At 37.4% G+C, this 25,757-nt stretch overlaps 1 protein-coding gene across 6 annotated transcripts in view; it reads left to right on the top strand.

Moving 5' to 3' along the window:
- The window catches only part of NCK2 (NCK adaptor protein 2), a 194,728-nt gene that overhangs the window by 134,018 nt on the left and 34,953 nt on the right, over window positions 1–25,757 (top strand). For all 6 annotated transcript variants that reach the window (XM_043998285.1, XM_043998280.1, XM_043998284.1 and 3 more), the window contains one exon: window positions 3,410–3,651. In XM_043998285.1, coding sequence (XP_043854220.1) covers window positions 3,426–3,651 — 226 coding nt within the window. In that variant the 5' untranslated portion in view covers window positions 3,410–3,425. The remainder of the gene's footprint in view (window positions 1–3,409; window positions 3,652–25,757) is intronic.

Raw genomic sequence — 25,757 nt, 5'->3', positions numbered from 1 at the left:
GACAAAATTAGGCATTATGAAACAAATTGGGATGTGATTACTTGTATTGAAGAACTGCTTTATAAAAGTCTTAAGTTTTTCATGTTTTGTGAATTTTTTTGATTCTTGTTGATTGTGATTGGATTTTAGCAAGTTTTTTATGTACTTAACATGAAAGGAATGTATCTTTTGTATATAAAATGATAGTTACATTTCTGAAGTAGGTTCCATAGTAGATTATGTTTGTTTTTGTCTACATCCCCCTTTTCTGTGCTCCCTTCTCTCTTCAAATACTTCTTAGTATTTTAATCAATATCTATAATTTTACCTGCCAGAAAGGTATAGTTAAAAGAGCACCAGATTTTTAGATTGTTTTGCTGATGATTCAGTGCATGACTTGGGGTGGGAGTATACCACCAGTCACTTTTCTTGTATTTTACAAGAAGGGGAGGATGGCAAAATGATCTCTAACATTCAGTGATCCTTAGACTAATTTATGACTGAAATGAAAGAATCTGACCTCTTTAAAAAAATAAAAAGGTTTCTGCATTAATAGGAGAGGGTTTTGGTCTGTTTTGTTTTTTTGTTGTTGTTGTTTTTTTTGTTTGTTTTGTGGGGGGGGAGGTTTTCAAGTAACAATTACAATCATCAGCTTAATTGTTAGCACAGTTCTCTTAACAAGGAATAAATGATATACCATGAATCAGAATTTTTATCCCTTTTCAGGATCAAATATGTGTCTTCACATTTTCTTTAAGGCTTAGTCATTTACCATCCCCCAAAACATGATAAATGGCTATTGTTGCCTTAGGTGATAAAATTAATTAAATATAGTTAATGAGAACAGAAATTAAGTGTCTATCAATTTCTCAAGTTGGGAGGAGAGAGTAGTTATCTAATGAGCATTTTTCTTTGAAACTGACCTCTGATTCTGGTCTGGACTTAAGGCATAGATGGTGAACAGAGTACAAGTTTCGATGGATAGTGTAAAATGCCCTCTCTTGTGTTCTATTCGAACACTGTTGTTGCTGTTCCATTATTGGAAACCTAAATCAATTCTATGAGGAAGACATTATAAGGGAAAGTCTTTCTCCGGGCCGTCCTGCACACTCCCACCAGATTGACCTTGCTGAAACTCTATACTGCTTTGGTTTTTCTTTTTGTTTTTTGTTCCCTTGCTTAAAGACCTTCAGTGGCTCTCTGTTGCCTACACTAGTATAGTCCAATGTGTTTAACCTGCTTTCTCAACCCTCTATAATCTGGAGCCAGCTTTGTCTTCCATTCTTCCTAACAGAAATTCTCTGCTACAGACTGGATGACTTTCAGACTTCCCATCCAACCAAGACTTTTCACTTCATGGTGGCAGAGATTGTGCCATTCCTTTTTGTTTTTGTTTGTTTTGTTTTTTGTTTTTGTGACTTGCCCAGGGTCACACAGCTAGTATGTGTCAAGTGTCTGAGGCCAGATTTGAACTCAGGTACTCCTGAATCCAGGGCTGGTGCTTTATCCACTGCACCACCTAGCTGCCCACTATGTGCCGTTCCTTTTTAAAAGAAATCTAATTCTTTTACAATACCTTAGAGGAGAAGCAACATATTGTAGTGGCTAGTACACTGGCTGAGGACTCAGAAGGCCTAGGTTCAAGTCCTGTCTCTGATACTTAATATCTGCATCATCTTGGTTGAGTTACTGAGCCTCTCAAGGCCTCAGTTTTCTCACCTGTTAAATGACAAGGTAGAGGGCCTTTGAGGTTCCCTACAGTTCTAAATCTATAATCTTAGGATCCTTATGACTTTCAGATAGTAGAAACTCAAAAAGTATTTATTAGTTGACTGGTCTTATGAAGTGATAAGAACATATCAAAAACTGTATTGAAAATATCAATAAATTAGCTTTCAATTTTCATGGCATATATTTTTTGGTCTTATTTCAGTCCCTCTTTTGTAAATCTACTTTTCTGTAGCTTCTAAACACAGAGATATGTCCTAGAGTGGCACATAAATTCATAATTTCAAAATTCTGGAAATAAACTATCTCTACTCTTAACATGAGTTTATTATATTTTACAATAAGGAGATTCTTTAATTCCCCCCTCTAAATTTTTATTAAACATTTTTTTTTCTTTACAAAAGGTTTTGATAGATACCCTGGAATGGAAAAGATGGGTATTCTATTTATATAATAATTTAAATGCCTATAAAATGTCATGTTATTTGCAAACTTAAAAAAAATACTTCTGAAGAATTCATGATTTATTTAAGCTATCTATAAGGGTGTATTTATATAGATATTTGTGTTGGAGTCAGTTTCTACAGGCTTGTTCTCGTAAGCTGATTGTTAAATTTTCAGTGTTAGTATTTACACCTCAAAAATACACAAACAAGTACAAAACAGGGCTTGAATGATTATTTTGTTGATTTGTCTACATTTAAGAAGTTGATAAAGAAACATTAACAATGTAAATTAAATTTTAAAAGTTAAGATCTGAATGTTAAACATTTACCAGCACAGCCTTGAAAATTCATTTTCAAAATCTCTTCACTGTACATTTCTATTGTCAATTGGTGAAACAAGGAAACCTAATCAAATACTATTCTATGATTCCTTCGTTGATGGCTCTTATGACTAGAAACCTCCTGTTCACTTAGAGAATTTCTTAGTTCATTTTACTGTTAATAGCATACCACTTACCCTATATCCAAGTGGTAAGCAGGTAATAGAGTAATAAATATTATTTTTAAGGTACCAGGAATAAGTTTCCTACTCTTATGTAATGTTTATTTGCAAGATTTGCTCAAGTAGACTTGTGACATTTGTTCTAACTTTTAAATCAGTAGTTTGGAAATGTATTCAGTCCGTATAGTAAATAAAAAAGCATTTTGGCTATTTTTTTTATTTTTTTTTTATTTTTTTGGTGAGGCAATTGGGGTTAAGTGACTTGCCCAGGGTCACACAGCTAGTACCTGTCAATGTTCTGAGGCCAGATTTGAACTCAGGTACTCCTGACTCCAGGGCCGGTGCTCTATCCACTGCACCACCTAGCTGCCCCAAAAAAGCATTTTGTATAGAAATAAAGGAAATAGAACTCCAAAGTATTAAACCTAAGAAGGTGAAGCATTAACTCATAAGTGAATTATGTTTGTTTAAAATTAATTGGAAATCAGCATCTTAAATCCTTATGCAGAACAACATATATTGTTCCAAGTTAAAAACAAACCATTTGTTGTGTGGGATTTATTTTAAAAGGTAACATTTCACATTGTTTTTAAAAGCACTAGTTTAATAAATATCACTGTCAAGTTTCAAATATTTAGCCATAAAAATGGGAGAAAATGAGTTATAGAGCTGTAACAAAAGGCATAAGCTTTCAAGGTGGGGCGAGTTGTTTTGGGTAGTTGTCTAATGGGCATCTCCAATGTTTTGCTGGCAGAAGGACTCCATGAAAGATGACAGAAGAAGTTATTGTTATAGCAAAGTGGGATTACACTGCACAGCAGGATCAAGAACTTGACATCAAGAAGAATGAGCGTCTGTGGCTGCTAGATGATTCCAAAACTTGGTGGAGGGTAAGGAATGCAGCCAACAAAACAGGATATGTGCCATCTAATTATGTGGAGAGAAAGAACAGTTTGAAGAAAGGCTCCCTGGTTAAAAATCTTAAAGACACATTAGGTAAGTGTTACGTGCTCATTAGGACAAAATGTAGAATTGAATTATTTTCCAAAAGTGAAAGGCCTTTACTTTTTCTTTAGATTTTTTTAAGGTCTCTGTTGAATGACAAGTTGTTATCTTTCCAGTTAGCTTATTTTCAATATCCCTGTGAAAAATTATACAGATCACGATGAAAGAACATGATTTTTGTCAGTTCAGAGAGTTTCGTGAGTTTATAGTCATATGTAATTTGACACTTGAGTATGTTTTGGACCAATGCACATGTTCCTGTCTTCTCAAATCAGAAGTCAAGAGGCTCCTGAAGTAAAATTACCACATCAAAAAAATCTACAGCTGTGCCTGTATCATTCCATCACATCTTTTTTACAATGTGTCAAACGTGTATCTCTCTTTCTTGCAAAATCCAATACATTTGGCCTTTACTCATAGAAAGGAAAATAGTGATCATGAGAACTGTTCATTCAGGTGGTTTTTCTATCATCCTAAATTCATGGCTGATGTGGTATACTTTAGGTCTTCTTAAATGAAGTCCTCATCTATTGATATGTCATGTCAGTTTTGCCGAGGCAGATGTAAATATGGCTTTAGCTAGATTTGTAGTTAGTCTTAGGAAAGATAATGTTGGTCTTAAAATGTTGGAAGACCTGGGTTTGAATTTCACCTCCAATACTATATGGCCTCGGTGACTTTCTCTTACCCTTAGATTCCTCCTTTGTGAAATAATTTTCATAAAACTATTTGGTTGTAGGAAAGTGCTTCATAGACCTTAAAATGCCATGGAAATTTAAGGTGGTAGAATTTTAGATCTGAGATATGGAGAATATTGAGGAATTTGAGACTAGGTTTAGTCTTCTGTGCTGATAGCCGCCACTACTTTCATCTTTGAAGCTCCAAAGGAAAGATATGGAAAAGTCAGTCTTGGGTTATTTAAGGTTATTAGGATTCAAAATGACTTTCAATCCAGTATTCTTTTGAATATCATATTTAGTTCAAATAGTTAGTGCATATAATTATATTTAGGGCTTGTAATAATACAATTTATTATATGTAGTCAAGTGTCATTTCGTCAACGTAGTCTGCCTAAATTATTCTGAATTGTTTTAACTGTAACAGTAAAACCCAGAATTTTCTGTTGTGATCATTTCAGAAGAGTTCAATATTGTTATCAATTTCTCTCTAATTTATTTGTTCCTTTTATACCTTGTGAGATTTCTAAGATGAATTTGGGGGGAATAATCATATTTTATGGTTACATACCATAAGGAATGAGACAGTGTGGCCTGGTGGATAAAGAACTGACTTTGGAGTCAGGAAGACCTGGATTTAAATTCCACTTTTGACACATGCTGACCCTGTGACTCTGAGCCACTTAAACTTTCAGTGCCCCAGAGAGCTCTCCAAAATTGTAAGTTACTGTGTAAATGTTAATCTGTGGTGGTGTTGCCTCCCAGCGAGTTCTGCATCAGTGAAATCATCAGAGAACTGAACCTGATGAGTTCATTCAGAAAACCCTATGTGCTGCTACAGAACATTCCTTAACCTTTTTATCATCAATATTTATTAGAAGTACTATTACCAATTTCTTCAAGAGAACTCAAAGCTCTGAAATTAACTTACTATATTTTTATGCTAATGAGAAAAATGAGGCACAAGACTGAACACAAAAATCATGTTTAATTTTTAAAGATGCTATGTTTTTAGGTATCCTTCTATCTAAATACTTAGTCATAAATCAGTAACCATTTATTAAATGCCTACTAGGCCTCAAGGAGCTTACTTACACTCTAATGGGGGAGACAACATACAAACAAATATATACAAAGCTAGCTATGTACAGAATATATAGGAAATAATTAGCAAAGGAAAGACACTAGAATTAAGAGGGGTTGAGAAAGGCTTCCAGTAAAAGAGGAGATTTTAGTTGGGACTTAAAGAAGACCAGGGAGCTTTCTTTCCTTTGACTCCTATGGCCTTTCTCTTTGCATCTATATGTCACTTGAAGAAAATACAATCATCTATAAAACTTTTAAGTTATCAGTATCAGGAAGAGAAGCCTCATAGATGCTTTAAGTGTCCCGAATCCTCCATTCATTCATTCATTCATTCATTTTACTTTCAGACATCATCCAAAGGTCTGTTTTTCAGAGATGTCAGTGTATTACAACTGGTTGTAGTTTTCAGTTTCTTTTCTTGCTCTTTTAATACTCTCTGAAGGTGCTAATAGAATGTTTAAAAGACAGGAAGCAGAATTTGGAGGTAATTGCGTCATCATCTGTAAAATAATGAAGAATTGAGTCAATTTTTGTTATATTCTCTGGGTCTGTAAGGGAAAATAATCCTTTGAGTCAAACGGGAGGTAGACTGGAGCAAGCAGTGGCCAGCTTCTTTCATTGGGCTTCATTTTCTTCCTAAGTTGTGTTTAGTTAAAGCCCCTCCGTGGCATACAAGAAACTTAGTCGTACAGATCATCTAGTCCCTCTTCCAATTGAAAATACAGGCCTCCAATTTATCGTATCCTTGAGAGATGATCAGCAGCTTCTATTTGAAAGTTCACTGCCTTGTGAGGAATACTGTAATAGTTCAGATATTCTATTTAATAAGCTGAATTCTGCCTTTTCTAATTTCCATCTGGTGGTTCCTTTTGGATTTATAAAAGATGCCCAGCACCTCTTCCACATAACCTCAAAATTTGAAAGTAGTTATTGTGTCCCTCATCTGTTCTCCTTTCCAGGATAAATTAAGTCATTGTTTTCCATGGAATTTTTATATTTAGAATGGAAATAGCCATTATATTTGCAATAAAAATATATGTGTGATAAATCCATTTTTCCTCTTCCATGTTTCATTTTATACCCTAATAAATAACTTTTTAAGGGATTAGAACCATCTATCATGAAATTAAAATTCAGAGTATTTCTTAGTTCATCTTATAGATGAGTTTATGTTTACTGAAAGTATTTTTTTCATGTTGTAAAAGGATCCTCCATCATCTTGGCATAATTTTTTTGAAACTTGGTTCCTTTAATTAATGAGTTAAACAAGAAGCCTATGTTAAATACCTGCTGCACTGTAGTAGCCAGGCATGCTGTTTTTTGCTCTTAGGATACTAAGACAAAAGAGCTTCTGTCCTGGAGTTTACTTTCTTTTGAAGGGACCAACAATTATTGACGTAAATAAATACAAAAGGCCGTTCAGGCCTGGAGATGGGGTGGGGTGGAGAATCTGGAGATTCCTCATATAGGAAGTAGCATTTGAGCTGAGCTTTGAAGGAAGCTAGAAATAGAATTGACCAGGGTTAGCATATAATTAGACCTGGGATGTGAGGGAGAGTAAAGAGTTGAGGATGATTCCTAGGTTGTTTACCTAGGTCACCCGAAGAATGGTGGTGTATTTAACAGAAGTAAGAAAGTTAGGGGCTATGGTAAGAAAACACCAGGGAGTTCCTCATTTCTCACTAACTTTAATTCTTAGAGATCCTCTAGTTCATTTTATTTTATTTTATTTTATTTTAGGCAATGGGGGTTAAGTGACTTGCCCATGGTCACACAGCTAGTAAATGTCAAGTGTCTGAGGCCGGATTTGAACTCAGGTACTCCTGAATCCAGGGCCGGTGCTTTAACCACTGCGCCATCTAGCTGCCCCCTCTAGTTCATTTTCTAAAGAAACTAATTAAAGGTTGTTTTTTTCCTTCTGATACCATTGTCAAGAAGAAAGTTTGTAACCTCTAGGCTTCCCACTGGCAAATGCTCTCAAATCTGGCCCTGATCTGCCTCCTGAACTCCAATCCCATAGGCAGAACGTCTTTATCTGGATGTCTTCCTGGTACTTCAAATTCAAAACATCCCCCAAAAAGAACATGGGCTCTGTTAAGGACTAAAATTCTAGCTAGTCTGTCTAAAATCTTTAATGAATGGTCACCAATAAATTATAAACTTTAGCAAGAGTTAGACTTTAAGCATTTATTAAGGAAAATAGGAATTTTGTAAAGAGAGAAAGGCCTAGATTCCTCTATCTGTTAAAGGGAGAGTGTATTTGTAGCTCTCTTCTCCACCAAAGTCCACAGGAAAGAGCGTGAGTCAGAGCGCCAGGCTCCCCCTTCCTCCTCCCACAAGCAAATCATCACTTCCTGGCGCCAAAGAAAAGATGCATGGTCTTGCCCTCAGAGACCTTCACCTCATGGCGGAGCTTTTCTACAGTAAGTCACTAGCAGGTGGCGTCATTCCAATCGTTGCAGCTCCTGGGTAGTAACTCATTTTGTCTTTGTTTTTGCTAGGACCTAGCATCGTGCCTTGCACGAGATATACACTTAAATGTTTGTTGAGTTGAATTGAATTCCAGGGTCAGCTAACACCACAGTTCCAATACAGCAGAAATTTCCTTTCTGTATGGCAGTTACAGAGAAATACAGAGATTAATAATAGACTTTTAAGTATTCTGATACTAACTCTGTCACCAGCTAGCTTTGTGACCTCAAATGAATCACTTAATTTCTCTGTTTTAATTTTTTCCTTTGTAGAAAAGGTATAATTAATCCTTACAAGGTTAAAAATGAATTAAACCTTTCCCAGGAGCACTTTGAAAGGTTCGGGAAGGGGACTTGTAGAAATTTATGGTTTTAATAGACCCACTTGTAGAATCCACATTATTGTTAGTTCTTACATTTAAAAATTGTTGTCTACCTAAGTTGTTTTCCCACTGGGTTTCAATTTCCAAATAAAGTTCACTGGAAAAAATCAGAGCCCTATATTGTACTTGTTGACCATATGTTGATATCATTAGTAACTATGATTAAACAAAATTCTAAATTTACATTATCGACAGGATGTCACTAGCAGATGCCCTTTTGGGAAGCTAGTCATCTGTGAACTCTGATTTCTTTGTGCTGCTAAATTTTGAGAAACAGTGAAGAAATTTTTAAAAATAAGTTTTATGGGAATTCATTTTGTCCCAAATAATTCCTATTCCATAGAACTGTAACCACATCTAACTTAACCGGTCAATCCACAGGTTTTTAAGTACCTACTGTGTGCCTGGCACTGTGGTCAGTGCTGGGAATACAAATGCAAAAAAAAGAAACAATTCCTGCTCACAGGGAGCTTACTTTCCTAACCTAAGGTGAAGCTTCTTTTCCATAATTGTGCTCTTAGCAGGAGAAATGGTAGCATGTTTATTAAGACTTCTCATATTCTTCCTTACTGTGCTGAATAACTTCAAGCATAGTACCTCTGACAAAAAGTCTCTCTGTTAGGAAAGGAATATGTTGGCATTATTTTTGTTCTTTAATAATTTATAATTTAATAAAACAGTATAAGCTATGTTACTTCCACAAGGGTAAAACATTTATGTAATGTATCTATTATCTCACTTAATTTATGCTCATGAATGGTCAAAGAGAATTTTTCCTCATACAACAAGGAGCAATTGTCATAAGATATTTCTGCTGGCAATATCCGGCGTATTTTGAAGGGGTCATGCCTAAGGTTTATGTAGAACTCTTAATTTTAGAAGCAAGCTTCCTTGGAAAGAAGGATTGGATTTATTCTGCTTCTGCTCAGAGCACAGAACTAAGGCCAGTGGGTTAGAGGAGAGAAGATTTTAGCTCATTTTAAGAAAAAAATTCCCCAGCAAGTTTTCCAAAAACATAATTGATTTTCCCAGTTGTTACTGTTGGGGATGGGTGAAATGAAAAGGGACAAAAGGAGGGGATTTTCAAGGAGAGAGACTAGAATCCCTCGTCAGGAGATTCATGGTCTTGGTGGGATGGCATGAACTCTTAAGATCTTTCCAGTGCTAAGAATCTTAGATTCTCAATTGTATAACTGATGCTTAACATCTTATTTTGAAGACGAGTGTTGTAGTTTGGAAAACACTGGATTGATTTTTATTGCGGGGTTAAGTGACTTGCCCAGGGTCACACAGCTAGTAAGTGTCAAGTGTCTGAGGTCAGATTTGAATTCAGGTCCTCCTGAATCCAGGGCAGGTGCTTTATCCACTGCGCCACCTTAGCTGCCCCCACTGGATTGATTTTTACATTAAATGTGCAAGCTTCTCACCAAATAAGAGGCGTTTTAAGATTATTCTTTGAGACTATTTTGGTACAGCTGTAATATGAGGAAACTGTGTTTCATTATATTTAGTGGAAATCTGGTGACCTAAAACTCACACCCCTTGGTTCCAGTTTTATTCCATAGGGTGAAGCAGAATAAGTCTAGTTATCTAGCTCCCAGGTGTTGTTGGGAAGAGCAATTGTAAAATGCTTAACCCAATGCCTGGAATGTAATAGGCATTTAATTAATTCTTTTTTCTCCCTATTCCTTCTTTCCATTCTCACTATAATGTTGCTTATATTCTTGCAATTAGAAATATTGTAGTATCTTAGGCTCATAGATTTATTGCTGAATGAGATCTTCTAGATTGATATGCCTGGGAGAAAATTAGCAGAAATAGTGAAATCAGAACTGGAAGGGGAGGGTGAGGTTGGCTTTGTTTTTGTTGTCGTAATGAGTAGATAGAATTCAGTCCTCTTCTCTTCAAGATAATAGCAGGACATTTAGGAAAGTAGTTGAATCTTGGAGCTACAAAGGGACCACCTTGGAAGACTTTATTGTCCACCCTCAAGCCTCATCTTGGAGATGAAGAAATTAGGACAGGTGGTGTTAGGGAGAGAGCGGGCATCCCCATCCCCAGTCCAGTGCTCATGTCACATCCTGAGTCATTCCAGGACTAGACCTCAGAAGTCACCAGGATAGCAAGAGTGATTTGGGAGTCTTCCTTACTATCGTAGGATTTGGGGCTGGGAGGGATCGTAGAGATTTTCTAGTTCATTTTCTAAGGAAACTGAGTCTAAGAACTTGTATGGGAAATAAAATATTGGGTCCATAACTGATCTTATATACTTCACATGAAGAGATGTGGTTTTTTTAATGGGGGGAGTGTATACACACATGACAATGACATGCATGGATGCATACACACAGGTATTCTAGACATCTTAGGGCAGTTTTAAGCTATCAAAGCTTATTATTGCACTAAGATTTTGGGAACACCCTATATACACACATGCCTTTTAAACCTGTGATTAGAAACATTTTGTTTTCCAGGTCAGTCTTGCTGAGCCCCTAGACAGATTTCCTGGCATCACTTAAGGATAAATCCATTTAATTTAAAATCAAATACACTGTTCCCTCCAGGTTACATTGGTTAGAATTTTTGGTTCCATCTTAACTTAGAAACAGTTTCTTGCCCTCTTATCCATCATTTAAATGGATCTCCAGTTGCACGTCAGTTTTTTTAGACAGTTCCCTGACCGCCTTCCCTAACCCCACTCCATGGAACATAATGTGAGGGAAGAGTGGTAGAAGGAAGAGGGGAAGAGAAAGTTCAAAGTTTGCAAAATAGTTTCCTTATAACCACTCACAGGTATTTGGAGTTTTGGTTTTTGTGTGGTTTTTTTGTTTTGTTTTGTTTAAGAGCAAACCAGCTCTACAATAGTAGTGTTGGTGTGTAGAAATAAATGGTACTCTACAAACCCCAGGTGAAGGATTTATTTTTGTTGATGGCAGCTCTTCTTCTCCAGCTATTGGAGGGTAGGGCAGGGAGGGGGGGATGGAGGAACTATCTTCATAAACTGTTAGACTCTCTTCCCCATATTCCAGAAAGAGAAAACTCTTTCTCTTGCCCTTCCTCTCCCTCTTTCCCTTTCTTCCTGTCCCCATCTCCCCCCCCCTTTCTCCTTCCCCCATATACACAAACACACACACATTTAAAAAAAGAATTTCCTCTACTTTCCATTTTCCATTTATCCCTTTGTATTCTGTTCTCCACTTCAGTGAAAATTTATATTTAAAAAAATTCCACTATGCTAATTTGCTAGCCTGCTCGCCTGTCCCCTGCTTCTTTTTCTCCTGACAGTTTTTCTTCTCTTTCTGGTTAGGAAAGTAAGAAAGAACAGATTGTTTTATTTCTGTTCCATAAACATTTATTAAATATCTGCTGTGTGACCTCTGGTAAGGGAATATATACACAATGTATTGTCCTTGTCTATGTATGTCCTTGGCCAGAGGTCAGAGACTGACCCTTAAACTTGGCATCTTTCCCAGTGCTTTGCACACAGAGGTGCAAGACAAGATAGAATGTTTTTAATTCAATTTTACTTTATTTTCATGTTTACATTCCCCACCAATTGAGAAGACAAGAAAAAAAAACACCTTAACCACCACCTCCACAAAGCCTTTCCTGCTTTGTGGAGGTGGTGGTATTTCCATTTGGCTTTATAGATGGAGCTGAGTCGGAAGGGAATAGGGAAGGGAAGACATTTCAGGGAAAAAGAATCCCAGAAGTAAGTTGGAACAAGGAGTGTACATGATCATAAAGCTTGAAAGAAAAGCAGTACCAGATTTTAGAATTGCAGATTTTAGAGTTGAGATTATCTCTCAAGATAAGAGAGGGCAAGGGAATGTCATTTTTTAAAATAATAAGCATTTTTATTTAAAGCTTTGAATTCCAAATTCTATCCCTCCTCCCTCTCCCCTCCCTGGGACAGTAAGCAATCAGATATAGGTTACCCATCTGCAATTATGTAAAACAGAGGATGCCCTTTAAAATCCCTTTCTCCTTTGTACTCCCCAAAGTATTTTGTTTTGAACCTCTTTGATATACTAACATTCTAAAATGTTATCTGGATTCCTGTCTGGCCCTACATGTATGAGGCAGGGATTGTCTTAACTTTGGACTTTCCTGTACCTAGTGCAGTATTGTCCACACTGTAGGAAATCAGTAAATAAAAGTGTGAGGTTTGAATGCATTTGGTCATCCTTTGAGATAGTGTACTATAGTGTGACAGAATTCTGAGGTCATGTTCAAAGTAAGAGTTTCTCGTATTGATAGGTGATCTCCATTTTCTTTAGTGATCTGTTCTTTGGGATTCATGATATCGCACTGACTACCAAGAAACATGTGATGGATTCAGAGCCTTTTAAAATGCATTCTTATAGTAGTAGGTATGAGTATGTAATAATGACCACTTCTAAAACTTTCATAGAGCCATTCGGTGATTTGAATGGAAACATTTTCCAAAGGCTCAGAAACAATTTTTTTTTTTTTTTGTGAGGCAATTGGGGTTAAGTGACTTGCCCAGGGTCACACACCTAGTAAGTGTCAGGTGTCTGAAGCTGGATTTGAACTCAGGTCCTCCTGACTCCAGAGCCAGTGCTCTATCCACTGCACCACTGCCCCAAAAGCAAATCTTAATGCTCATATACCTTCTGGCTACCTGAGAAATTTTAATTAGACCTTGTTTTCCCCTTTTGGTTAAAGGATCATTGTGTGGCTCAGTTGAATTCCTTTACACAGTGTATCTTAGAAAGGGGTATGATTATTATTATTATATAGTGATTATTTTCACTATATACTCCCTAAGTTTCACTGTCCAGGCTCCAATTTCTCTACTTTGGATTTTCCACCAGTCAAAGTGATTAGTTTGTCTCTCACAATTGCCATTTGTATCATTTGCCAAGTTGAGTGTATTCTAGAAATTCAATCCAAATGTTGTTTCCAACAAACTTAATTTGTTGTTGAATGTTTTTTCAGTCGGGTCTAACTCTTTGTGACCCCATTTAGGGTTTTCGTGGCAAAGATAACTAGAGTGGGTTGCCGTTTAATCCTACAGTTTATTTTACAGATGGGGAAACTGAGGCCAACAGGATTAAGTAACTTGCCTAAAGTTACAGAGCTAGTTTAAGTGTCTAGGCTGCATTTGAAGTCAGGAAGATGAGACTTTCTGACTCCAGGCTTGGCCCCCTATCCATTGTGCCACCTAGTTGCCTCAATAGCAGTCATTTACCAAGTTGAGTATACTCTAGAAACACTTCAAAAATTGTCTCCTTCATTTTATTTATACTCAGTTCTTGAATTAAATAGTAGGGCTCTAAGGAACTAAGTTCATCCCAAAGTACTACAAAATCAATCTTGTTTTCCCCCATGAAATTATGCTTAGCAGAGGCTGGCATATAATAAACTCTTGCTTTTGTAAATACAAAGAGAATTTTAATATATGTCAGTTCCAGATATAAAATGCTGGATTTGGGGTTCCCTATATTTTTTAAAAGATTGCTCTCACGTAATGATTTAGTTGTATTCATAAAAAAGTAAATATATGATATGTTATAATTTAGATTTCTTAAAAATCTACTTTGAGGTCTGTGTCTTAGACGGTATTTTCCATATCTTTATTTTTACAATGGAAATTGCCTGCCAAATGTATTGCCCACATAACGTGGAAACTTTTGCAGCGATTGCAGTGCCAGGTACCCAAAATAAACTTGGATTCATTTTTGTATATCAGCTGTGCAAGTATTTGGAACCAAAAATGCAAAACAAATTACAACAGATTAGTAAGAGGATAATTAGAAAGAAAATAGAGACAGATTGTTAAAATCAGATTCTAATACAAGGGAGGAAAATGAATAAAAGAATCCTAAAGGGGGAAGGATCCTGTTTCGCTTTTCAAAACTCAGGAATAAAAGGCCTAGACCTGCTAGATTATTCTTCTCAAATTGCAGTTTAAGCATTGATATCTTGAATCCCAGTTGAGCTGTGCACTACATCAGAGGGGTCAAACATGCAGCTGCCCCCATTTCTGTTTGAGTTTGACAACACTGCACTCCATCATACTTACTAGCATTTAAGTATGGACTTCTGGGACCACCCAGACTTGAAACCTCTCTGGCATCCCTGCCTCTTCTTTCACATTATTCTACTTCCAGTCATTCGCCAAGTTCTACAGCTACCATTTTAATCTAGGCCCTCATTATCTCTAACCTAGATTATTGTAATACTTCCCATAATTGTCCCCACATACTTTTCCATTGGGGACCACAGCAGAGTGATCACTGTAATCCATTCTGCATACTAGATTAATCTTCTCTATGTGCAGAATTGATTGTATTTGATTTGCTTCATATACAGATTCAAGCATATTTACCTAGAAAAGGAAAATAACATAAATGTTATTTATGGGTAATTCCTTCCATTCCACTTAATGACTATACTCTTCAATAAGCATTAGTAGGGCCCTCATTCTCCCATATACACACCCATAATAATGGTACTTGTTCTCTCAGGGGGGAGGGAAGGAAGGAAGGATGGATGGATGGATAAATTTATTAAATGCCTATTATATGACAGTCACTATTGCTAAGCATTTTATAAATATTATCTCTCTCATTTTCCTCACAACAACCTAAAGGTGCTATTCTTATCTGCATTTTACAATTGAGGAAATTGAGCCAGACAATCTAAAAGTTAAGTGACTTGGGGACAGCTTGGTGGCACAGTGGATAAAGCGAAGGCCCTGGATTTAGGAGGACCTGAGTTCAAATCCGGCCTCAGACACTTGACGCTTAATAGCTGTGTGGCTTTAGGCAAGTTACTTAACCCCCTGTTAAGTGATTTGTCCAGAGTCATACTGCCAGTATATATTTGTGGTAGGATTTGAATTCAGATCTTCTGACTACAGGCCTAGTGTTCTAGCCACTACGTCAAAAGAGGACTCCTTGCTAAGAGAGGCATCTGGTGCCTACTTCTTGCCTCTCAGCCTGATAGACCATTCCTTAGAACCAATCTTTTTCCTGAAATTATGATACAGGTTGTCAGCTTCCTTTCCCTATGTTGTTCTAACAAACTGTTCACCTTGAAGATGTGCTTTGAAGATAGGGTAATTTTTACTATACAGGCATTTTTGCCTTCAATTTGGTGTTAGAACCTTATCCTGTTTCAAGTTGCAACACTACTGTCTATCAGTCAGAAACTTGTCAGTGGAGTTTCTTAGTGACTTCCAGGGAAGTTCAAACTCCTTAACATGGCATAGCTCCATAATCTTGTACTAGCCCAACTTTTCATCTCATGCTATTTTTTCTTTTTTTTTTTTTAAGTGAGGCAATTGGGGTTAAGTGACTTGCCCAGGGTCACACAGCTAGTAAGTGTTAAGTGTCTGAGGTCGGATTTGAACTCAGGTCCTCCTGACTCTAGGGCCTGTGCTCTATCTACTGCGCCACCTAGCTGCCCCCTCATGCTATTCTTCTTCTTTTTTTTTTTTTTGTTTTTAGTTAGAATAAGGTGATAGTTTATTTAGGAGCAAGGGAAGGGAAGGGTGGGGGGAGGGAAACCATGAAAGAAATCCTTGGACTTTTCATGGGGAGATTTGGCATAAAGCACATGGCTCAGAGGTACCAAATCTCTTCGAACAGGAGACCGGAAGGTACTTTTATAGATGACTGATGGGGGTGGACCATCTGCCCGTGAAAAGTTCCTTTAGTGAGAGAGGACCATCCCCCACTGGTGGTAGCTGGGGGAATTGGGTGAGCAGTGGAGGACCATCCCCCACTGGTAGTGACTAAAGGAATTGGGTGAGGGGTGGCTATGGATCCCTCCTCAGAACACAAAGGCCGAAGCCACACCCAAACTTATCTCCCCAGGATAAGGGAGAAGGGAGACCGGAATGAAGGGTAGGAATCCCAAGCTAGCTCAGTCCGATTTGGTTCCTCTAGGCGTTATCTGTCCTCTGGTTTAGTTTCTCAAGGAGAAGATTCCTCGGTGTGCCCCAGAGAAATTCTGGGGTGCTCTGCGCCCCATGACATTCCCCACTTCTCTATATATAAGGAAACGGGACGAAGATTCTTCTGAAACTGCTTCACATGCTATTCTTCTTTACCTGGTCTTAGGTTCTAGCCAAACCATACTAATCAGTGTTCCCAAACATGTCCCACATTTAATTTACCTTTCACCCATGTTATTATTTCCTCCTTGCACACAGCCTTCTTTCACTTATTGAACTCATCCATCCTGCAAGAACCTGTTTGCTGCTTCTATAATGCCTTCCAAAACTCTTCCTCAACTCTTGTCAGTGTCCAAAAAAAAAAAAAGTCCTTTCCCTTTTCTTTTTTTTTTTTTAAGTGAGGCAATTGGGGTTAAGTGACTTGCCCAGGGTCATACAGCTAGTAAGTGTTAAGTGTCTGAGGCCGAATTTGAACTCAGGTCCTCCTGACTCCAGGGCAGGTGCTCTATCCACTGCGCCACCTTAGCTGCCCCCGAGTCCTTTCCCTTTTCAAAGCTCCATTAGCTCTATTATATACTTTATCTTTTTCGTGTTTTAAAATCCTATTCTGCTGCTTACTCTCTATCTAATCTTGGTCAGATCAATGCCCTCATCTGTAAAAGTAAGAAAAATTAGCCTGAAGGATTTCTATGGTCTCTTGCAGCTCCAAACCCTAATATGCTACTTTTCTATATTTTGTATCTCCTCATGTAGAGTATAAACTTATAGAGGGCAAAACTATACCTTATTAATCCTTGAATCTTCTACTAGTACCTTGGACACCGCTTTACACATAGGAGGCACTTAATATTTGTGGATTCTAATTTTTCAGTTTGATTACAGGAGCAGTGGTGTCAAACTCAAAGAGGAATAGGGACCACTAAAGTGCACATAAGGATCAATCTAGGCATTTTTGATACCTCTGAACTAGACTATTAAATCTATTATTATTATTATTCAGTTTATTTTTCCCCCTTCTATTTATTTATTTATTTGTTTGTTTTTGGTGAGGCAAAGTTATGTGGCTTGCTCAGGGTCACACAGCTAGTGAGTGTCAAGTGTCTGAAGCAGGAATTGAACTCAGGTCCTCCTGAATCCAGGGCCAGTGCTTTATCCACTGTACCATCTAGCTGCCCCCTATTATTCAGTTTCCTTAGAGACCTTTAAGTGTAGCCTTTGACTAGCTTACATTGCCTGTTTTCAGATTTGTAAAATATCGATTCTATTCCCTTCAGCCTCAGATTTTCTGAGTGTTAGCTTTCAATTCTGGAAGATAATAACATGAGCTATACACAAGTTATGATGTTGTTTCAGTCATGCCCAACTCTTTGTGACTGCAGTTGGGGTTTTCTTGGCAGAGATGTGGGAGTAGTTTGCCATGTCCTTCTCTGGCTTGTTTTACAGGTGAAGAAACTGAGGCAAATAGGGTGAAGTGACTTGCCCATGGTCATATAGCTAGTAAGTGTCTGAGGTTAGATTTGAACTCAGGAAAATAAGTTTTCCTTACTCTGGGCCCAGTGTTCTATCCATTGTGCCACCTAGCTGCCCCTTAGGTAGATGACTTCAGTGATGAAGTAAAATCTTTATAAGATGTCTGATCATAATGTTCTTCCATATGGGGTCCTCAGACTTTTTATTCCTGTTCATATTTCTAAAATGAACAATTTAACTATAAAATATTGGTATCTTTTATACATATATTCATTTAGAACTCTCTCCCTCTAGTTATTTCAGTTAGTCTTCAGTTAAGATTTATAACCTGATTAGTTCCAGAAAGCATGAGATGACTTAACAATTAAACTGACCTAAATCATAGTGATTAAAAAAGAAACAAATACAAAATGTTTTAGGATTGCATAAAGATTTAGAGTCAGAGAGGATGTTAAAGGCCATTTTGTCCAGACCACTTGTTTTTCTCATAAGGAAATTGAAGCCCAGAGAGATTGGAAAATTAAATTGGTCAAAGTCACACGGGTAGGAAGTACCGGGTCTGAAATTTGAACACACATCCTCAGACTTCTAATCTAGGCCTATTTCCTCTGTACCCTCCTGCTTCATCTGAAAAGACAGGAAATGGTATTTGCTATTGATTTGAGAATAGTGGGAATGCATGGCAGATGGACGAAAATTAACAACTGGTAGTAACCAGACATAAGAGGGTCAAGAAGAAAATGGGAACATAGCAAATATAATAATATTATCTAGTATGCATTTGTGGGGAAGTAAAACCATAGAGGCATTGTTGGTAGGGTTGTGAATTGAACCACTGTTCTTTGGGAGTATGATCCATAACTTAATAAAATGTGCATAGCTTTTGAATCAGTGATATTGCTAGTAGGCCTGTCCTGTAGAGATTCAAAAAGAAAAGAAAAAGGTCATGTATGTATAAAAGTATTTATAACAGCTCTTTTCGTAGTGTTAAAGAATGAAACTAAAAGGGTGCTCATCAGCTGAGGAATGCCTGAACAAATTTTGGTGTGACCCTGGGCAAATCACTTAACGCTATTTGCCTCAGTTTCCTCATCTGTGAAATGAGCTGCAGAAGGAAATGGCAAACCCCTCCAGCATTTTTGCCAAGAAAACTCCAAATGGGATGACAGTGAGTCAGATACAACTGAAACAAATGAGTGTAATAGAATTCCACTGTGCTGTAAGAAATGAAGACTTGGAATTTTAAAAATTTAATTTGATTTTATTTATTGTACAAGTATATTCCTATAAAGGAGGTGCAGAAGAATACATGGGAAAATATAATATGTCAGTTTTTTTCTTTTTAAAAAATACTTTAAAATGTTTTTCTTAATATAAACATAATATCAATATCAACATTTCAATATACAAAGAATAAGAAAGAAGATTATTTATGAAACAACTTCTATTCTATAGTTTTTTGTTTGTTTGTTTTGCGGGGCAATGAGGGTTAAGTGACTTGCCCAGGGTCATACAGCCAGCAAGTGTCAAGTGTCTGAGGCTGGATTTGAACTCAGGTCCTCCTAAATCCAGGGCTAGTGTTCTATCCACTGCGCCACCTAGCCGCCCCTATTATATAGTTTTTTTAAAGACTATATTCATTATATTATAGTAGTATCAAACTGCTTCACTTGTCTGTGTCTTCTGAACTGTTTTTCAACTTGAACCCATCATTTCCTTAGTGTGGGAACTCTCTCCACCAATGCAGGTCATCACCTGCTGCTCTATAATTTAAGGGAGTTGCCTGTGATGTTTCCCCTAAACTGTCTCATAGACCTTTATCTTCTCTAACAATCAGAAAATGAAATTTAGTGAAACAGAAAATGCAGGCTAGTATTGCCAGGGTTTGATCTTAACACTCATGCTACAAATTTCTTCAGCTCTTACTTTGTAAACCAAATTGGTGGGTATTACTGCTGGCCAGGAGAATATCTGCTAAGATGTAAAAGCGCGCGCGCGTGTGTGTGTGTGTGTGTCTCTGTGTGTGTGTGTGTCTCTGTGTGTGTGTGTGTAAAACATGTTCCTTTGTAGTTTTCTAAGTGTGTTAACTGGAGAGAAGCCATGGTAACTTTATGGAGAAGGGTGAATTCAGTTTAAAAATAAAAAGGCACAGTGAGGAACTTCTGTTGCTACCATTCTCTAAAGGAACTCTATTGAAAGTCTAGGATAGCCATATCCACAGGAGAAGGTAGAGCTAGTCCTCCTTTCTAGTCTAATGATAAGGAAAAGTAATTCACCCTTTTTTTCTCCCTCCCCACTCCTGTTTGCTAGTAGAACATATTGAAGGGCTGTCACATGGAAGAGGTAATTGACTTACTCTAATGGGACCCAGAGGGGAAAATTTAGAACTGGGCAGAAATTACATGAAAGGAAAAAAAATTTAAAGGAGGAAAAAAACCTCTTGTGTCAATAGGAAAAACTTGTTAGCAATTAGGGTTAGCCAGAAGTGGCACAGGCTACCTCAAGAAGTCATTGGTCCCTTCTCAATGGAACAAGCATTATGTTATTTTTCAAACACTGGTATGACTAGACCAACTCTGGGGTCCCTCTGAACTCTTAAGATTCTGTGATCTTTGGCGGTTATAATTAATTTATCTTAACAGTCTGAAGTGGAAGAAAGCAGAGTGAGAAAAACACATACTCATTTACCAAGAAGGAATTTTGATTTTCTAAACACTGCCAAGGAAATTAACTAAAAACACCCGATAAGTCTTTCCTTAACTTTACTATCTATGGAGAGCATGACTCTCATATGCATCACTCAGTGTCTACCTCATTCTCCTAACACATGGATTTCTTTCCCAATCATACTCTTAAGTTTTATCTCATCTGAATAGCTATGGCAGTACTTATATACTCTGTTAGGAAAGAGATAAATCTGTTCACAAGAAGAATATTATTTAGAAGTAGTAAAAGCCAAAGTTGGCACATTTGAGAACATTTCCTTTCTGTGAAAGAACCTTAACTGGCACAATATTTTCACAAATGATGAATTCCACATTCCTACCAAAAACTGTCTACCACCCCACCTCCCCACTTCCATTGAAATTAAGTTCAAGGACACCTGGAAGGGGCCAAAACATTTTAGAAGGGTCAGAGTCTTCGATACAAAAAGCTTAACTGAGGACTATGCTTGAGCATGCTGTCCATGGGTGAACCGGTATATTCCTATTTGTAACAATTTCAGTCAGTTGGAGGCATAACATAATTGAAGAGAAGCATATGTTTTTCATTAACACTTTTACTATGTATGTAGTGAGTTGACTGGAGGAAAGGTCATTCACATACAACAAAATTGCATTACCCCATAGGAAAAAAGAAACTAAGAATCTGACATAAAGTTTAGGGTAAAGTAGGCTCAAACGAATTTTCATAAAGCAAATTATAGCCAAGCCCCAATTTACATTGTTTGGGGCTGACTCATTCTGGTTCTGTTGTTTCTGGTTAACTCAGAAGCAATCCTTTTCCTTTCAAACCTTGTTGAAAAGATGACTGAAATGAATTTGTTAATCATTGCCAGAGATCACAGAATCTTAGAGTTCAAAAGGAGCCCCTATGTTGTTGTAGAACTTTATGTTTATTACATTGAGGGCCGCTACATTACTTATCCACTTATGGATAGCCCTAATTGTTAAAACATTTTTTCCTTACAATACAGGAGGTGGGGCTTTTTCCCTGTAAATTTTCCTTTTGTGTACTTCCTGCCTATTGCTCTAAATTCTCCTCTTGTGGATAAATCAGAGCAAGTCACTTACCTTTTCCACGTGATAGCCCTTCAGATATTTGAGGATGGCTACCACTTCCCTAACTTATCTCCTTAAGCAAAAACCTCTGATTCCTTTAAACTACTCTTCTCACGACAGGCTCTTGAGGCTCTTCACCATTCTGGTTGCCCCTTTCCTCTCAACACCTCCCAGCCTATCAATGCCCTTCCTACCCAGTTCATTGGGGTCCTTCCTAAAAAGGTTTCACCCAGGACTGAACATAGTATTCCATATGTAGTCTGATCTGGTTATTTACCAGAGTGATCCTGGGCAAGTCATTTAGCCATTCTATTCCTCACTTTTCTCACCATTAAAAGAATGGGGTTGGAATCAGTGGCCTCTGTGGTCCCCTGATAGCTCTGGATCTTCTGCTTCAGATAACTCTCAAGTCCTGGATGCTATACTTTGTTAATTCAGTCTTGCAGACTAGGTTACGTTAGCTTTCTTGGGTGTCATATTGGCCTTGCCCTCTAAAAACCCCCAGTTTTTTTCCTAGTTATACTGTTCTCTCTGATCATGCCCCACCCCCAGCATCATCGTCCATATATTAAGTTCCTTTGTTGAACCTAAGTGTAAGAATTTCATGATGCATGGATTTGGAGGTGGAGCATATGGATTTAAAATTTAGCTCAGTCACTTATTAGCTATATGACTTTGGACAAGACACTTAATTTTCTTTGCAGTTTCCTCATTTGGAAAGTGAGGGATTCAGGGTTAATAACCTCCTAGCTGTCTTCCAACTCTGAGTCTAGAATGATTTTAAATTCTATATAAGTCTATAATAATTTATATGGTCTGACTCTGTTAAGTTTTATGATATCATTTAGCCCAATGATAGACCAAACCTGTCAAGGTCTTTTAGAATTGTGACTTTGTTATCCAGTGTGTTAGTTATCCCTGATGACTTTATCCCACCTTCAAATGGAATCAACTTGTCATCTTCCATGCTTTTCCTTAGCAATCAATAAAAATGTTAAAACATTATGGGGGGGCAGCTAGATGGCGCAGTGGGTAGAGCGCCGGCCCTGTATTCGGGAGTACCTGAGTTCAAATCCGGCCTCAGACACTTAACACTTACTAGCTGTGTGACCCTGGGCAAGTCACTTAACCCCAATTGCCTCACCAAAACAAACAAACAAACAAACAAAAAACATTATGGGACCAATTATAGATTCTTGAGGTGCTCTACTAAAGGTCTTCCACCTTTTGGGTCTCAGGTATTCAACCAGTTCTAAATCTACCTAATTGTATTCTCCTCTAGCCTCTTCCTCTCCATCTTTTCAACAAGAATGGCATGAGAGAGCTTGCCAAATAGGTTAATAAAAAGTAGACAAAATATGCACTTAATATGTATTGAAGAATGCTACTCATATGCAAGGTTAGGTTATTTTTTAGCAACTCTTTCACCCCAACTCTGTATTGAGTAAATACTAAATAAAGGTAATTGACTAGGTTTTTTGTAAAGGTAATTAAAATCCAGATTAACCATAATAACAATATTCCTTTGTTCTATAAAGAACACTGCCAAAAAAAATGGGGAAAAGGAGCTGTTGCAATTGAAATTAAGGTAAATGGAGGCACAAAGTTCTGAGCACATTCACTTTATTGGTTAGGCTAGCAGTTACCAGTCTTTAGCTCCTCAGCAAGCAAAAGATCCTGAATGAAAGATGGCATTAATTTTATGGACAAAAGGAGAATCATCCAAAAACTAGAAGGCAGCATCATAGATGTGGGGGACAATATGATTGGCTGGAAATTTGGGGTGCAGAGCTCACAACAACCCCTCCTTCTGTCTTGTAGCTATGGAAAGCTCATCCATGATGTCCATCTGCTGGTTACTTATTGTCACAATGTCCTTTTGAAGGACAGGCAGAGTTGCAGAGAAAACAGCTTCCTTGACATTCACCTACATCCTTCAAGGATAACAGCTTTCCTTAACACAGGAATAGAAGAGTGAATAGCAGGAGAGCTGATTTACAGGAAAGCCAAACTTCTAAATTTAACTCAGAGACAAATGAAATGTAACTTAGGTAGTTACACAAAATGTCAGTAGTGATACAAAATGAACTCAATTACAGAAGAGAATCCATTCGATTTTTCTCAATTTTCATAGCTTAATCTTCACCCATTCTGTGTGATCACTGCTTCCTTTTCTAGCTTTTCACTGACTCCCTTTAATGATTGACTCTAAAATCTTCCCAAATAATTAGATACTCAGCATATTTCACTACACAGTTAAATGGTGGCCTAATGTTTCATAAAATGTTTCATAGCATTGAATATTTATTCAGATTGTATAGTAGTATAAATTGTATTGAATGTACATTGGCTCAGGGGCATATGCTAATAATGGTTTCCTTTCTCCTAAAAGTCTTTTGTAGAGAAAAAATAATGTTAGCTGAGTTATCTAGATAGTTGGGTTCTGGTTAATAAAGGCTTTACTACTCGGTTCTAAGTAGTACTTGAGTTTGAAAGAATAGATGTCAATGCATAACTAGAACTCTTGCTATCATAATAATGATATCTTTACTTCATTTCATTTTAAATACAGCTCACTCCTTTCTGGTGCAATTCAACTAGGTAAATGGTATGATTTAAAAACAACCTTTAGTGATGTTTCCAAGTATAATAACAAAGGGAAAAAAGTAGGAAAATCCCTTTGTTCCCTTCCACCATCCTTTACCCTAGCAGCCCATGCTCATCATTTCACCAAGAGTTTCTCCCTCATCATTTTCCTCCTCCCTACTTCTTATCTTTTTTTTTTAAGTGAGGCAATTGGGGTTAAGTGACTTGCCCAGGGTCACACAGCTAGTAAGTGTTAAGTGTCTGAGGCCGGATTTGAACTCAGGTCCTCCTGAATCCAGGGCTGGTGCTCTATCCACTGCACCACCTAGTTGCCCCTTATCTTCTTGCTATGTATAGCTCTTTACCTACCCATGGGGCCTCATCCCTTATCTTGCCAGTTTTTCCCTTTGGAGTCCCCGGTTCACATCACAAGAGTCCTGGAGGGAATTGAGGATGGAAAGATATCATATCAAAGGATCCAAGTGCTGAAAAGAACCTTGGAAGTAAATAACCTCTGAGTTCAGCCCCTGCCTTCCTGCCCCGTTTTACTAATGAGGAAACTGAGGCCTAGAGATGTTAAGATTCCTAAGCTATTTAGCGATGTCCCAACTTCTTCTACCACCAAAGAAAACATTCCTACTGTCTCAAATTGAAATTTTGAACTCATATTCCCATAGAAACATTGATATAAATGTTGGTTAGTTTCATAAGTAGGCTTTTGTGGATTGTACCCTGTACACCGTTTAGAGCATTGTTTTGTTAGGGGAAATCTGTTCTGAGTTTCTAAAAAATGAACCTCTTTTAACACAACCTGTTACTTTTAGTAACTGTCTAAAATTAAATAAATAACAAAGAGAAATTCCGAACAGGTATTAAAGGTGAGAGTCACAGTATTAGGATATCCGTTTCTCAACTCCAAAAGATTAAGTAGTTATTTATTCAGAGATGGAGAAAAGAGTTGAAGCTTGGGGAACTGTCTGTTTGAACATCTGAACATCTGAGTTTGTGGGTGGGGAGAAAAGCAGTGATTCAGTCATTAGAATCGTATGCAAAGAAATAATGAGATCATTAGTTTTAGGTTTACATTTTGACAAGCATCTTTACAATCCTTAAACTTTGGAGGGTGCTTAAATATTTTCTCTCTCCTCCTTAATATTCCTTAATTCTTGCTTTCATGTTGACTTCTTACTTGACAGATGTTATTGTTCAGTTTCTAATGTTGGAATTTTTCATCTGAATTTAAACCTTTGCCAGCTTTCCCCTGGAGCAAGTCGTTTAAGCACCATTTTCCTGTAATTGTATCACAGAACACAATAAAATCGTTCCCTCCACTGCCAACTTTCCAAGTAGTATATCTGCTCATGCTCAGTTGAAGAATGATAAAATTATGGAAGGATTAACTCAGTGTGGAAGCTTAGATGAGTTTGGAGGCTGGATGAGCTTATTATAAGAGGGCATGGGGTAAAGACTTGGAATTGTTCTTAGTGGCCTGTTGGCACCCTCAGAGCTCTTGCATTAGTCAAGGAAGTAGGTCATTATTTTCAAGTTAGCACAATAGTGGCTCCAAGCAGCAGATTCCTTTCACACCTTATGTTGCAATCTGGTTGGTTAGTGGCACAGTGCTTAGGTGTTTTTTTTTTTCCTTTTTTGAATTACCTATTTGAATGCACCAGACTGTTTCTGTTATGCTTTATAAGCATTTAAGCTAAATGCTT

Source organism: Dromiciops gliroides, chromosome 3, assembly GCF_019393635.1.
Source record: "Dromiciops gliroides isolate mDroGli1 chromosome 3, mDroGli1.pri, whole genome shotgun sequence".
Classification (NCBI taxonomy): domain Eukaryota; kingdom Metazoa; phylum Chordata; class Mammalia; order Microbiotheria; family Microbiotheriidae; genus Dromiciops; species Dromiciops gliroides.
Note: the sequence above shows the minus strand (reverse complement) of the source record. Positions and strands in the feature narration are given on the sequence as shown.